Source organism: Sinocyclocheilus anshuiensis, unplaced genomic scaffold, assembly GCF_001515605.1.
Source record: "Sinocyclocheilus anshuiensis isolate Anshui unplaced genomic scaffold, SAMN03320099.WGS_v1.1 scaffold33, whole genome shotgun sequence".
NCBI lineage: Eukaryota > Metazoa > Chordata > Actinopteri > Cypriniformes > Cyprinidae > Sinocyclocheilus > Sinocyclocheilus anshuiensis.
This window is the reverse complement of record NW_015536458.1, coordinates 265,715-279,457: the sequence shown is the minus strand read 5'-3', so window position 1 is coordinate 279,457 and position 13,743 is coordinate 265,715. Positions and strand designations below refer to the sequence as shown.

General features: G+C 36.1%; 1 protein-coding gene across 1 annotated transcript in view; it reads right to left on the bottom strand.

The window, feature by feature from the left end:
- The window catches only part of LOC107653098 (adhesion G protein-coupled receptor B2), a 330,526-nt gene that overhangs the window by 61,337 nt on the left and 255,446 nt on the right, over positions 1-13,743 (bottom strand). The window contains 5 exon segments of the mRNA XM_016476310.1: positions 2,108-2,174; positions 3,903-3,972; positions 6,479-6,629; positions 8,190-8,292; positions 9,797-9,900. Of these exon segments, the coding sequence (XP_016331796.1) occupies positions 2,108-2,174; positions 3,903-3,972; positions 6,479-6,629; positions 8,190-8,292; positions 9,797-9,900 (495 nt within the window).

Here is a 13,743-nt window from a genome sequence, read left to right as displayed (position 1 = left end):
AGACAGACAGATAGATAGATAGATAGATAGACAGACAGACAGACAGACAGACAGATAGATAGATAGATAGATATATAGATAGATAGATACTTCATTTGAACTACTGCAGCATCTAAGTGGAAGAAAATAATTTAGTACTTCTGGCCATTATTTCTGTATAAATACAATTTGGGTAGTGGGACAATAAAGCAGTGTTGTGAAGTGACCTTTAACCATGGAGCATTTACAGCAGTGGCTCGCTAACAGCCTGTGACAGGTGTTGTGGATTTAAGTCTGGAAGCAAATGGGCAGGTGGGATCATGAAGGGACAGTAATGCCCTCATGTCTCTCACCCACTCTCTCTCTCAACAGATTGTTGCCCAGTCCGCTCCAGCCAGCTGCTCACTGGACACACAGAGCACTGAAGAGGAGCTTAGACAAAGGCCATGGAAAGACCACACACACACACACACACACACACCTGTACCTTTGATACACACAGAATTTGAGCCAAGACTATACTGTTTCTCTTGTATTACAACAGGAGGGCATATGGTTGTAGGTTACAAGACTGACAGTCTCTTCCTGTTAAGTGACATCTGCCTGCACTACACCACCAACACATGGACTGTGACTTTGGCAGCTGCGTTCAACTTTGTTAAAGTAGGGATCTTCAGTTTATTTCAAATAAATGAGCCCTTGGTATATATTATTGAAAACTGAGTGTTAGATTTTAAACCTACAATAACATACGTTTAGCACCATGTTGTTATGATACATCAGTTATTTTTGATGTGATGTCATATACAAGTACAATACTATGTATTACTTAATACATTTTAATGTAAGAGAGAAACTGTTATTTCATTAACATTATTTAATGCATTAGGTATCATGAGCTAACAGTGAGCAAAATGTTTACAGTATTTTTTATTCTAGATTAATGGTAATTTACAAATATGTATATTATAAATCTAAAATAATTTATACATACTTTATTGTTCAAATGTTTGCGGTTGGTAAGATTTGATTTTTATGTTTTTTTTTTTAAAGAAGTATCTCATGCTTTCCAAGGCTGCATTTATTTGATCAAAAACACAGCAATAATATAAAATGGTATTACAATTTAATATAACTCTTTTCTATTTGAATATATTTTCAAATGTAATTTTATTTTCTGCGATATGAAGCTGACTTTTTAGCAGTCATTACTTCATTCTTCAGTGTCACATTATCATTCAGATATCATGCTAATATTTTGTGCTCAAGAAACATTTCCAATTATTACCAATCTATATCCTACTGAATCCAAACCTTTGAATGGTAGTGCATTTTGTTCATAATACATTATTTTTTATCAACTTGAGATGTTAAATATGTATTAATGTATGTTGAATAAAATTAATAAACACAAAAGTATTATTCATTGTTAGTTCATGTTACTAATATTTTATCCAAGCATTACCCAAAAAATAATTTGAGATTAAACAATAATTGGCTGGACCCACAACAGACCCCCTATTGAAATCCCCTGCGTTAAATTACCACTCGGTCTGTTCAGTCTGCTCCGAGAGCATATAGAACCAACTGAGTCTAACACGTTTACCAGTGCCGTTCGTATTCTGATCATGCAAGGCACTTGCTTAGACAATGGGTCTCCATTTTACTATTTGCTAGAGGCAAGATTAATTATTTTCCATGAATTAGATTTGCCTCTCTAAGGAGGTAGACAGCATCTCCAGATGCCCAAATCTCATTTGCAGTTGTTTGTTTGAGTGGGCCGCTTCACAGCACCACCAAGGAACAAACAACGCAAATCACATCTGACCATGAAAAACAATGCAAACATCTCACAGAAAACACACAGCACCTGAGACCGGGGCTGTGGACGATAGTATATGCACACACACTTTGGTTGCTTTGGGCTAATAAGCTCATCAAGTTCACTCATGTATTTTACACTGAAGAAAAATACACACATTTGAAATGAGACAGGCCTCAACTCTAATCTCATTAGTGAAAATGCTCTTCGACTGCTGGCTTGATATATTTAAAATGCATATTAAAGTGGACGGAGCTCATGTTGGCTAAATCTAACCAATGAAAAAGCACAAAGTCTGAGACCTACCAGTACAATGACAGCAGCGGGACCGACAAAAGCATAGAGCAGCCCTCCTTCCAGAGACAACCAACAACTGAAATTGAGAGAAAGAGATAAAGTGAAATATAAACACTGCAAATCAATAGAGAGAGTTGACATTTGTTGGCTTCGGAAAAAAAGGGGGGTTGGCGAGAAAGAAATAGAAAATTAATTATTTTTGCAGTTTTCATTAACCTTTAATCATATTTCTTCACACAAATAAAGATGAAATGAAAGTAGAATAATAAATTAAGTCAGCTTGGATTCTAAACAAATGTATTCCCTAAATTAAGAAACTGAAGAGGATATCTCAAAAACAACCTCTCCATCTTACTACTTTGTTTTTAGAAATACCATATTGTTAAAGTGCTTTCATTGCAGAGATCAAATAAAACTTCATAGCTAATAGACAGATAAAGATATGCCTGGTAAAGTTCTACACAAACAGTTCTGAAAAAGCTGGAAGGTCATACTTTGTAGAGAAGCATTATTAATCATGATTTTAATGGAGCTGTTTCAACGTTTGCTAATGTTCTGGTCAAATGCAATCAAACAGATTTCAATTTAATTTGTATCCTGACATCCTTGTGAAATGTCCGCTGTGAAAGGATCACAGACATATGCACTCAATCATGTATTCGTGTGTGGAAGACTGTAGAGAAGAGTGACTGTGTAGTAAGCAGGCTGTTACTGAGCCCAGCGGTGAGGTTATCTGAGGCCACTGAATTCTTCCACTGTTTCCAAAATGTGTCCTTTTGTTTGAGGGGAATCCATGTTTTAGACGTATCCTATTAAAGCTCTCAAAGGCCACCATTGTTTTAAACTTTTGTCTCCGATTAGTCAGGGAGCTCCCTGGTTTAAATCAATTGCTTAGCAGTGCAGTGAAGACAGAAACCATTATATGCAGAGCAGCAGAAAATGACCACCACTTTGTGTAAATCCATAGTCAGGAATAGAGGAGGAACAGGACTCTCTGAGGACTCTCTGACTCAAGATACTTGTTGAAGAATTTCTTCCAAAGTAAAAGGTCGACATTAGGCAACACACACTCACAAAAACGTCTGTGCATCACAATGTAGCTCTAAAGATGAAAACATCTAGGCATCATATCAGTTGGTAAAACCTTGGCTATTTTCAGACATTGATTTGGATTATAAATATATAATCTATTCACTGGTCTCTTGACATTAGGATATTTTGATCAGAAAACATTTTTTTTAGATATCAAATCATCATTCTTAGAATTGCAAAACTGTATACTGGAATGAAATGTGTTATGAGCATTTTTATAGTGGTTAGAATATTTGTAAACGTTTTGCTTTATTTACTGGTATTTTACATTATTTCTGAATGTAATAATAAAATGTAACTCATAGAACGACAAACATAACTTTTGGACAATGCAATGCTGACCCAGTGCAACTTATAGTCAGGTGCAACTTATTTTCTGGAAAGTACTGTAGTATATAAAGATTGATTATTAACTTGATGGCAGTAATTTGTATATTTCATGTATCAGGTAAGTGTGTTTACTGCTTATGTGTTGCATTATACACTATGTGTTATAACATTATACAGGGTACTCTGTGATCATACAAAATTACTTTAACAAAAACATATCTTTATGTATTTTAGATGTACTGTAGGTACGTCCGTATTCTTTTAAACATCCAAAGATCACTGAGACTTGACGTACTTTAACCCTCAAAATAGCACCAGAACAATGTTTTAATGTAAGATAAATGTTTTCCTTGTGAGACTGTGCTGCATCAGTGATACTTACTAACTTGGCGTGCCGTAACCTCTGGCCCGGGTAAAACCCACAGATACAGCGACCACAAGGGCTGGAAGACCTGCAAGATAAAGCTTATGATGAGGAAAGGAGAGAAAAAAAAAAAAAAACCTCAACCCACTGAAATTAAAAAGTTTGTTTAATTGCTTAACTTATAATTATAATTTTAAATGCAAAATGTGGTGGCAAAGTTAATTGAAATAATTTACTGATAAAGAAATTTGAGTTGAAATTCTGAAAAACTCTGAAAAAAACATATTTTGACAATTTAAATACTGACTGAGAGATTTTATACATTTAGCCTGCATGAGGAAATTGCCCACCATATATAATAACAGAGGACAGGCATTGCTAAAAGGAAAATTATGAACAGAAAATGCAACCTAGAATTGTTTATTTTTTTTTAGAACCATTAATGGCAAATGGCCAGAGGGGAAGTTAGCTGAAGTATTCTTCTCTCACATTGGTGACTTTCTTTAGCTTGTGCCCTTTTCATGGACAAATGCACATGGCGTACAGGTACACCATTCTCCCTGTGTGCAGTGCCCTCCCAGACCCCAGACACGGTACTTTAGCAGAGAGAATTCCCGTGGGCCTCTGTGTATGTCTTTATTTATGAGGCCAAAGTGTAGCAGTGTAAACGTTCCAGTCTGTATTCTCTAAGAGCGCTCCACAGGGCAAGTACACAGAGCAAGCACTGTGACCCTCTTATAGCAACACTGTGAATGCTAGCTGGAACCAAAGAGCTTTTATGTCATACAGTATCATGTCATTAAATGCACATTACTGTGTTTTGCTTCAGGTCTCAACTTTCAAATGTATATATTTAATATGTTTCAGTTCAGAAATCCAATGGCACAAAGTGTAATAGTAGCATGTTCAGTATACCAAGTTTATTTCTTACTTATTTTAATTAAGAAATTGAAAAGGATATATTAAATACAACCTCTTCGTCTTACAACTTGTATGGTTTGTATAACACATTGTTAAATTGATTTAATGTATTTTATATCATACAGTATAATGTCACTAAATGCACATTACTGTGTTTTGCTTTGGGTGTTATCTTTCAAATGTACTGTATGTATTTAATATATTTCAGTTCAGAAAATCTAATGGCACAATGTGTAAAAATAGTCTTTTATTTGTTTACCAGCTAGATTTATAATAAATAAATAAAATGTATTTGGCATGCAATAGGCAATATGCAGGACTTTTCCATTTATCAGGTTATGAACATGCAATATATATATATATATTGTATTTATTTAATTGTCTTCTTTGCAAGAAAACTATATAATACTAAATGTTCATGAGTTCATGAATATAGATATTCCCCCTACAGGAATAAAAACAAAAAAATGCATTTTGTTATTTTATATACAACAGTAAACACTGTCATAACTAAACATCTTTTCAGCATGAGGTTTCCCATCTCAAGACTGAGGAAGGTGTACTTCTTGGTCCTTGATTACAATGACGTGTACAGTGACCTTTACTTTGTAGAATACCTTCCCCTCTCTGTGTCTGTGAGAGCTTTCTGGCCTCTCCTTCTGGTGTCATCCCTATTGTGTTTGCCATCACAGTCTGGGAGGCCAGCTTTACTCATGTGCTAATTAGACCTATCCATTCTTCTCGCTCTATGTCTGTGTGCCACGTCCACACATAATGAGCTCTCCTCTGAAATATTCATGTAATTAACAATGCTCTGATTAACTCTGGAAATTAAAGCCAATTAGAAAAACTCCAGTTTAGAGAACAGGATTGAAAGACGTGGGAAAGGAGGGGATGAACTTGATCCAAATGTGGCTCTGGAGGAAGCAGCAAGCAATGAAGAAAGTTTGCTCTGGATTCCAGCTGTGATCGTTTCATATTGTAACCTGCAGGGGGTCATGGTTTGGTTAGTTAGAATAGTCACTTTGCTCCTCCTGGTCGATTCTGTAACTACACTACACTACATGGGTAAAATAATGTTTCTTTACTGATGGCCGTTCAAAAGTAGCTCAGTATTGTATTTTTTTTTTTTCAAGCAACATAAAAATAACACACAAACAGAAAACCATGAAAACATAAAAAATTATTATAAATATATAATATATGTTACAACAGACAGCGCACACACACACACACATATGTAATACCACTTCCCTGTGGGAGGTAATGCTATTCTACAATATCTGCAAAGGGCATCTATGAATTAATGGAAGTGATAGTGGATCAATAAGTTACAAAACAAGTGTGAGTGTGCTACTGCAAGTGCTTGAATACCCTGTTAGATCCTGCCTGTGTTAAGATGGTGGCACACAATGCATTTCTTATCAACGATCAGACATCTACGTCTTGTAATACAGAAGTAACATTGAGCTCCAGTGGCATGTTTATGGTGTGTCATTGGGCTCCATTGAAGCAAACTGACATTGCAGACAATCTGATGTGACTGAATCGATAAGAACTGGCATGTTATACTCCTGCATCCCTCATATGGATAAAAAACTGAAAGTGAAACACGACAATAACATCGCTTTTGACCTTCGATGTTAGTTGTGGTGTGTGTGCGGGTGTCCTACCCCAGCCCAGGCACAGAAAACGCTTGCGAATGAGGCGGGACCTCATCTTGCCAATCACAGCCAGGTAGGACTGCCATGCCTCTGTCAGTACCCAGCAGAAAGAGGCCAGAAAGAAGAAGTGCAAAAAGGCAGCAGTCACAGTGCACAGTCCCTAGAGACAAAAGAGGGAAGAAGAAAGAAACAGAGAGAAATAAGGAGTAAGAGATGACGAAAAAGATGTGTGAGAAAATACAGGAAGCAAGAAGAGGTGCAAATGGCTCTCAGCTGCTTGTTATCAAAGCCAAGAGGGAGAGAGAGATGAAGTGATTGATAAGGAGAAGTGGGAACGAGCCGCGGACATTAACGAAAGTCCATCTGGTTTCGATGTGGTGTGAAAATGAGCTCTAACAACACACCCTGTCTATGTTTTTTCCTCGTAGACGGTACTTAAAAAGTGAAAATGGGTTAGTTAAAGGTTGAATAGTTTCTGAGGAAAAATGGCAGGCTAGAATTAAAGAAAAGTATGATTTAAATAACCGGCGAATGCAAATGAGAAGCAGTAAGCAGAGTATCTCACTAAGGTTTTATACAATAAGGAGGTGCATATTCTAATGTTAAACACCGGCCCGCTCAGCAAATGACCCAGGAAATGAGAAGGATTTCACACCATTCATGGTTTCCGAAATTAGGCTTATCTGTACTTTCTGAAACTTATGCCAAATATGAGAATTTAGTGAAATATTAAGTCTGGATTGAGGGGGAAGGGGTACTACGAACAGTTCCTTTGCTGGTCTCCGGCTTTCTTTGTAGCTCTGAGTGACAGTTCGGGTTTGAATCACAGCAATTATTTCTCAGGTGCCTCTGTAGTCTATCTTACGCTCTCGCAGTGTGACTGTCACGGCTGACACAAAGCTGACCCTCCAGCGCCTTCCACACGTCTGTCTGTCTGCTACAAGCACCTGCCTGACTTTCTCAAATTCTATCGTGGCCACTTACATATTGTCATGACAGGCTGGAGAGAGAACAAACTCCAGTTACCTGTACCACAGACAGACTACTATCTCTAAGGAGTCTGGGACCCAAGGTTAAGTGCCATTCAGAACTCAGTTTTAAATTGAATGTATTTTGCATTCCAATTTATTTTTTTGAATTTGAACTGAATTTGTATGAAGACTTAGAATTGTAATTTGAATTTAAGTAGAATTAAAATGTAATTAAATTCAAAGAAAAAATGTGTATGTAATATAAATGGTTATTACTATATAAAAAATGAAGGGCAGTTATATACAATTATTTGATGATTATAATAATAGTAATAATAATAATAATAATAATAATAATAATTTTAATTCACAAATGCATTTAAAACTATACCTTAACTAACAGTTATACAAATTATTATTATTATTATTATTATTATTATTATTTAAAGTGATAAGGTGAGTTTGGTGATTTTATAAAAATATATATTTATTTTTTTTAATATGACCGATACAAATATTATCATCAACAACAACAGGGGCTACTTTCAGAAACACAACATTTTTATTTATTATGTTTAATAAATTAACTAATTTCATGTAGACCATGCCAGAAGAACATTTACTTCCCCAAAATAATCTTCAAATTGTAGCCAAACATGAAGGCATCAAGATGGGAACCTAAAGGTTGTTCTTTCTCAACTCTTTCTCTCATATACATCAGATAAACACAAATGTGCACACATACTCACCTTACTGAGAGTTTGGGACTGTCCCACCAGTATCAGCACATTGGAGGCCAGTATGGACAGGCAGAAGTTCACCAAGATGATGGACCTCTCTGAACGAATGTACCTGAGAATCAAAGAAAAACAGGAAAATCACACGCTCAGAACTTTATCAGCAACTTTGTTTTGCTGTTATGACAATATTATCTTTACAAAAGGCTTGATATACAGGTTTATGACATAAAATGTGTGGGACCTATTTATCAAAATCCATTTATCCTTTTTTTCACTTCACTTAACACTGACAACTAGAGCAGCATCCCAGGTGACCTGCAGATGAACTCCAAAACAGCATCTTACACACACGCACCGGTGAGCAAAATGTCCTCATTCGCTATTTGAGCTCTGGACAGATCTGCTCAAGAGGACAATGACAGCATCCCCTGGATCAATGGTCTGAGTGAAAGGGCAGGCCTGTGATAAGCTCTCTGGTGGGGTGGCAGATGCACTAATCTTGGAGAGAGGAAATACCTTCCCACCTGCTATTCAGGAATTATGGGACGGGGGTAAAAATCATTTGGATCCGAAGTATCAGGTCATTTAAACCAACTCAAACACCCTTAAAAGTGAATGAATAATGAATGAATTTCATTGCAGACAAGTTGATGTGCTTTGGATACCTCCCCTCCCCAAGCCACCCTTGTGGCTATAAATATCCTTAATATTTAAAATAAAATAGTATAACGCATTATAATATATAATATAAATAATTTACAAATACACTCTTTGACCAAAACATGCTTCTTCTTCTTTCTTGTTTTTTTTTTTTTGTAAAGAGATTATTACTTTCATTCAACAAGGACACATTAAGTTAATCAATAGTGACAGTAAAGACTGTAGTACTGTGACAAAAACATTTCCTTTCATCAAAAAACCCTGCAAAAAATGATCAAGGATTCCACAAATGTATTAAGCAGCACAACTGTTTTCAACATTGATAATAATAAGTAATGTTTCTTAAGCACCAAATCAGCATATTAGAATGATTTCAGAAGGATCATGTGACAAATATTTTATATTAATTATATATAATATATAAACAATGTAGTGAAAAAACAATCTAGCATCATTTGTCATACTTCTGAGGAGATAAATACTTGACTAAGCACTTGACCAAGTGGTGGCCTTTATCTGGGCATGGTGTTAGCTGATCACGTGACTGGCCTGGGCCATCTGCCACACTGAGTTGTTAGCAACTATGCTAGCCTTCACTAGCACTCTCCACATAATCCTGTCCTGCCACAGGCGGCTCCCGCCATCCCTCATTTGGTCCCAATTATTGCTAATTGCAGTTTGGGCCCACTGTAGATCTACCCCATGCCAGCTGCTCTATCCCAGCCTGGGCAACCCCACGTGGGAAGCTACAGTCTGAAAAAATTAATCTTTTAAGGTGTAAGTGTACCTGTGAGAGCACCGGGAAGTAAACGAGGGGAATAGTGCAAAAATAACACCGTAATATCCTATTATCAGCAGAGGACAGCAGAACCTGGAAGCTATGTTCAAAAACGGTCCTCTGTAGATCAGTGTTGTGTTGCTGGCTGTGGGTCAGTGAAGGGTTTTGTTGAACTCACCTCCAAAAGGCAGCGTAGATGAGCAACAGAATGAGAAGAGCCGTACAGGATATGCCACAGCCCACCATGAGGGGCACAGACGGTATACTGGACGGCCCCATACCCTGGAAAGAGATCAATGGACAGAAGGAAGATTATAATGAGATGTTTATGGTATATGTATGGCACAACAAAGAGTCAGTCAGTCTTTAATTAAAAACAAACCTGACCGGAAACAGTAGGGACTTGAATCAGCCTTCAGGGGTTTATTTTGCAATAATCACCAGCTAACTTTGTTACCCTGCTAATTGCATGGCTACTTACCAAATTAATAAATCAATGAACATAAAATATTGGTAGGCTACTGTTACAGTTTTATAGCATATAGTCTGCTTAGGACAACATTCAATTGCACAGTATATAACATATATAAATACTGAGCTTCAACTCCCATTTAATATATACACTACTGTATAAAAGTTTGTAAGATACTTTTTAATGAAAATTAATACTTTTATTAAGCAAGGACGCATTCAACTGTTCAAATGCGACAGCAAAAACATGTATATTATTAGAAAACGATTTCTGTTGTTATTAGATGCTGTTCTTTGGAGCTTAAAATAAATAAATAAATAAATAAAAAGGAATGTTTCTTGATCTCAAAATCAGCATATTAAAATTATTTCTGAAGGATCATGTGACACTGAAGACTGAAAATTCAGGTCTGCCATCACAGGAATAAATTACATCTTTAAAAATATTAAAATAGAAAAGACTTATTTTAAATTGTAATAATATTTCACAAAATTTCTGTTTTTACTATTTTTTTTTTAAACAAAACAATGCAGCCTCTGTGAGCTTAAGAGAGAGAGAGTGAGAAAACATACTGACCCCAAACTTTTTAACGGTTTGTGTCTGTGTACTGTATATGTAAAAACTTATGTAAAAATAAGACTTTGTAAACACTTGACAAAGAGCTGCATGTTGGGCAAAGGATAAAATGTGTGTGTGTGTGTGTGTGTGTGTGTGTGAGAGTGTGAGAGAGTGTGAGTGTGTGAGTGTGCGTGAGTGTGTGTGTGTGTGGGGGGGGGGCGAGATACAGAGGAGGGAGAGGATTCCATTCTGTTCAGGTTAAAGCTAAAGGCCAAAGGTCTTCTTTCTGAATAGCCTCATGCTACCCTATCTTCTCTTATACTCCTGGGTTCATTTTCCCTGTTTCTTGTCAGGTCAAAGCTAGATTCTCTTCTTAAACTGGGCATTCTATCCCCATCAGCCCTTGAACACTTGCGACCCCTTTGCCCCAGCTTATTAAGCATCTCTGCTGAGAGAAGGGTTACTACGAGTGAACATATGCCTCATGTTTCTGGATTAACCCTCCTACTCAGTCTTACCACCAAGAATTGCGGGTAGATCTGTGTAACTTCATATATCACTGAGATACATGCTCAGTTCAGGGTTCAATTTAATGTTATATGCACAAGTGCAATGTGCAAATGCATTAATACATCAATCATAAATGCAAATCAAATCAAATCAAATAAAAAATAAAATAAAATAAGAGCTTTCTGTCCAGTCTGAAAGGAATGACGGTGTTAAATGTGGTGCTGTAATCAATAAAGACCAAGAACATCTTGACATTAGTGCCTTCCTGTTGAGTCAGTGCAGCATGAAGATCCCAAGAAATTGCCTTTTTGCTGGACACGTTACACTGCTATGTGAACTACAGGGGGTCTAATCACTCAGACGGCATCGTGTTAATGCGCCCCGTCACCAGCTCTTCACAGCACATCATTATGGTGGATCAGTCTGTAATCATTATACAGGTCACAGTATTTTTCTTTGAAACAAAAAAAAAAATATCAGAAATATTCACACATGAGTGAGATATCCCCACACAAAGATTAGGAAAACTGTGTTAATTGTTTGTGTTGCTCATTTATTACTCCTGATAACATTTCAAAGGTCATACCTTGGCCAAAAAGTAAATCCACACTTCTCTTTTGAATTTTATTTGCTGCTTTTGGGAGATAATAATAATTCAGTGGAAATCTGTAGAGCTTTCTAACATCTGCTGGTTGGCATGATTAAAGTCTTCCACAATCAGGGACACAGCATCAGGGTAGACACTTTCATAGCTCTTAATATTAGTTCACAAAATGTCTTTTCTTGATCTGAATGGGTAGAATATTTATTTAATAGTGAGATATTCAAAGTTAGGACAACAAATCACTTCAGAATGTGTTTTAATCAGGACACCAGCAATTTACAGTTAAACATACACCTCCTTAAGCTGGTCTCATCTCATTCTCCATGGTCTGTAATAGTTTTTTTTTTTTTTTTTTTTAATCTGCTAATTTTAAAAGACTATTGGCGACTAATGTTCATCTCTGGGATGAAAGTTAACTGATGTAACTGACTGTCAATTCAATTCAGTTGTTATTATCATTGTAAACAAATTATTTTGTTTAATTTATTACACAGAGCTATGAAAGATTTTTTTTTTCACTACAGAATAAAAATATAAAAAAGATAACTGCAACTCTTCCATGGCAGAGGAAAAAATAATAATTCTGAGGAAAGAAAAAAAGAATTGTGAGATATAAAATCACAATTATGAGAAAGTCTCAATTACATTTTTTAATTAATTAATTTATTTATTTATTTAAAATTTGATTAATTATTGTATTTATTTTTTATTTTTTATTCCATGGTGGACATAAGCTTCCATACTGAATAGTGATTCAATAAAGTAGCTTTTTAAATACATTTTTCAAAATGATTAAGATAAAACAGAGCAAATAGTATCTTAATAGAATCACTGACAAGCGTAGTTCAAGTTCACAGAGCAGTCCCACACCACTTCATCTGCTCCTGCATCCAGTGTTCCTGTGGATACATTCTTGAATGAATGAATGAATGAATGAATGAATTATGCATTTAAATAGGGCTTTATTTTTCCTTATTATTTATTCTTCCTCTTCAGGTTCTTGGAATAGGAAGCGCAGGCAGATGATCTGCGATAGTGGTGTGGCAGTAATCAAGAGCATTCATACAGGCATGCTGGTAATATTTCTAAAGAACTGTCTGCAGGTTGGCATGATTAAAGTCTCCTGCAATCAGGGAAGCAGCACCAGGGTGGGTACTTTCATAGCTGTTAAAGGGACAGTTCACCCAAAAATTAAAATTCTGTCAACATTTGCTCACGTCGTTCCAAATCTGTATGACTGACTTTCTTTCTGTAGAACATAAAAAAAAGAAGAAGATATTTTGAGAAATTTCTCAGTGTCTTTTTCCCATTGAAAGTCAATGGCAACCAAAACTGTATGGTTACCAACATTTTGTAACCTCTTGAGGGTGAGTAAAAGATGACAGAATTTTAATTTTAGAGTGAACTTACTGATCTGATTAGAGAACAATATAGATTGCATACATGATGTCAAAAGAAAATCCCATAGAAATGCTGCTATTTAACAGTAATATTACATGTTGGAACAACAAGAAAATCAGAAAACCAGAAGCTTAACATGAGACATATGCAACCTTTCAATCTGTGTGATCCGTCAAGCTCCACAGCTTCAGTTGTATTAGGGGTCAGCTAGGGCTCGTTGAGACAGAATCTAACCATACGTTATGGCCAGCTAAAGGCTTAACCTCTCTGTCAGTTTGTTCATCTCGTTCTCCACGGACTTCATGCTGAACAGAAGGACTCTCACAAATAGAGTCAAGTATAGAACACCAAGATAATTCTTTCAAACTAGACAGTATAAATCCTATACATACAGTGGGGTTCTGAGTCTGAGATCACTCGTGAAAATTCTTCACAGTTTACTAATAAATATATATATATATATATATATATATATACTGTATATATATATACTATTTAGCAAATCTCTGCTGAGTGATTGTTTACAAGCTGTATTATCACACAGCTCTCTCTCTCTCTCTCTCTCTCTCTCTCTCTATAC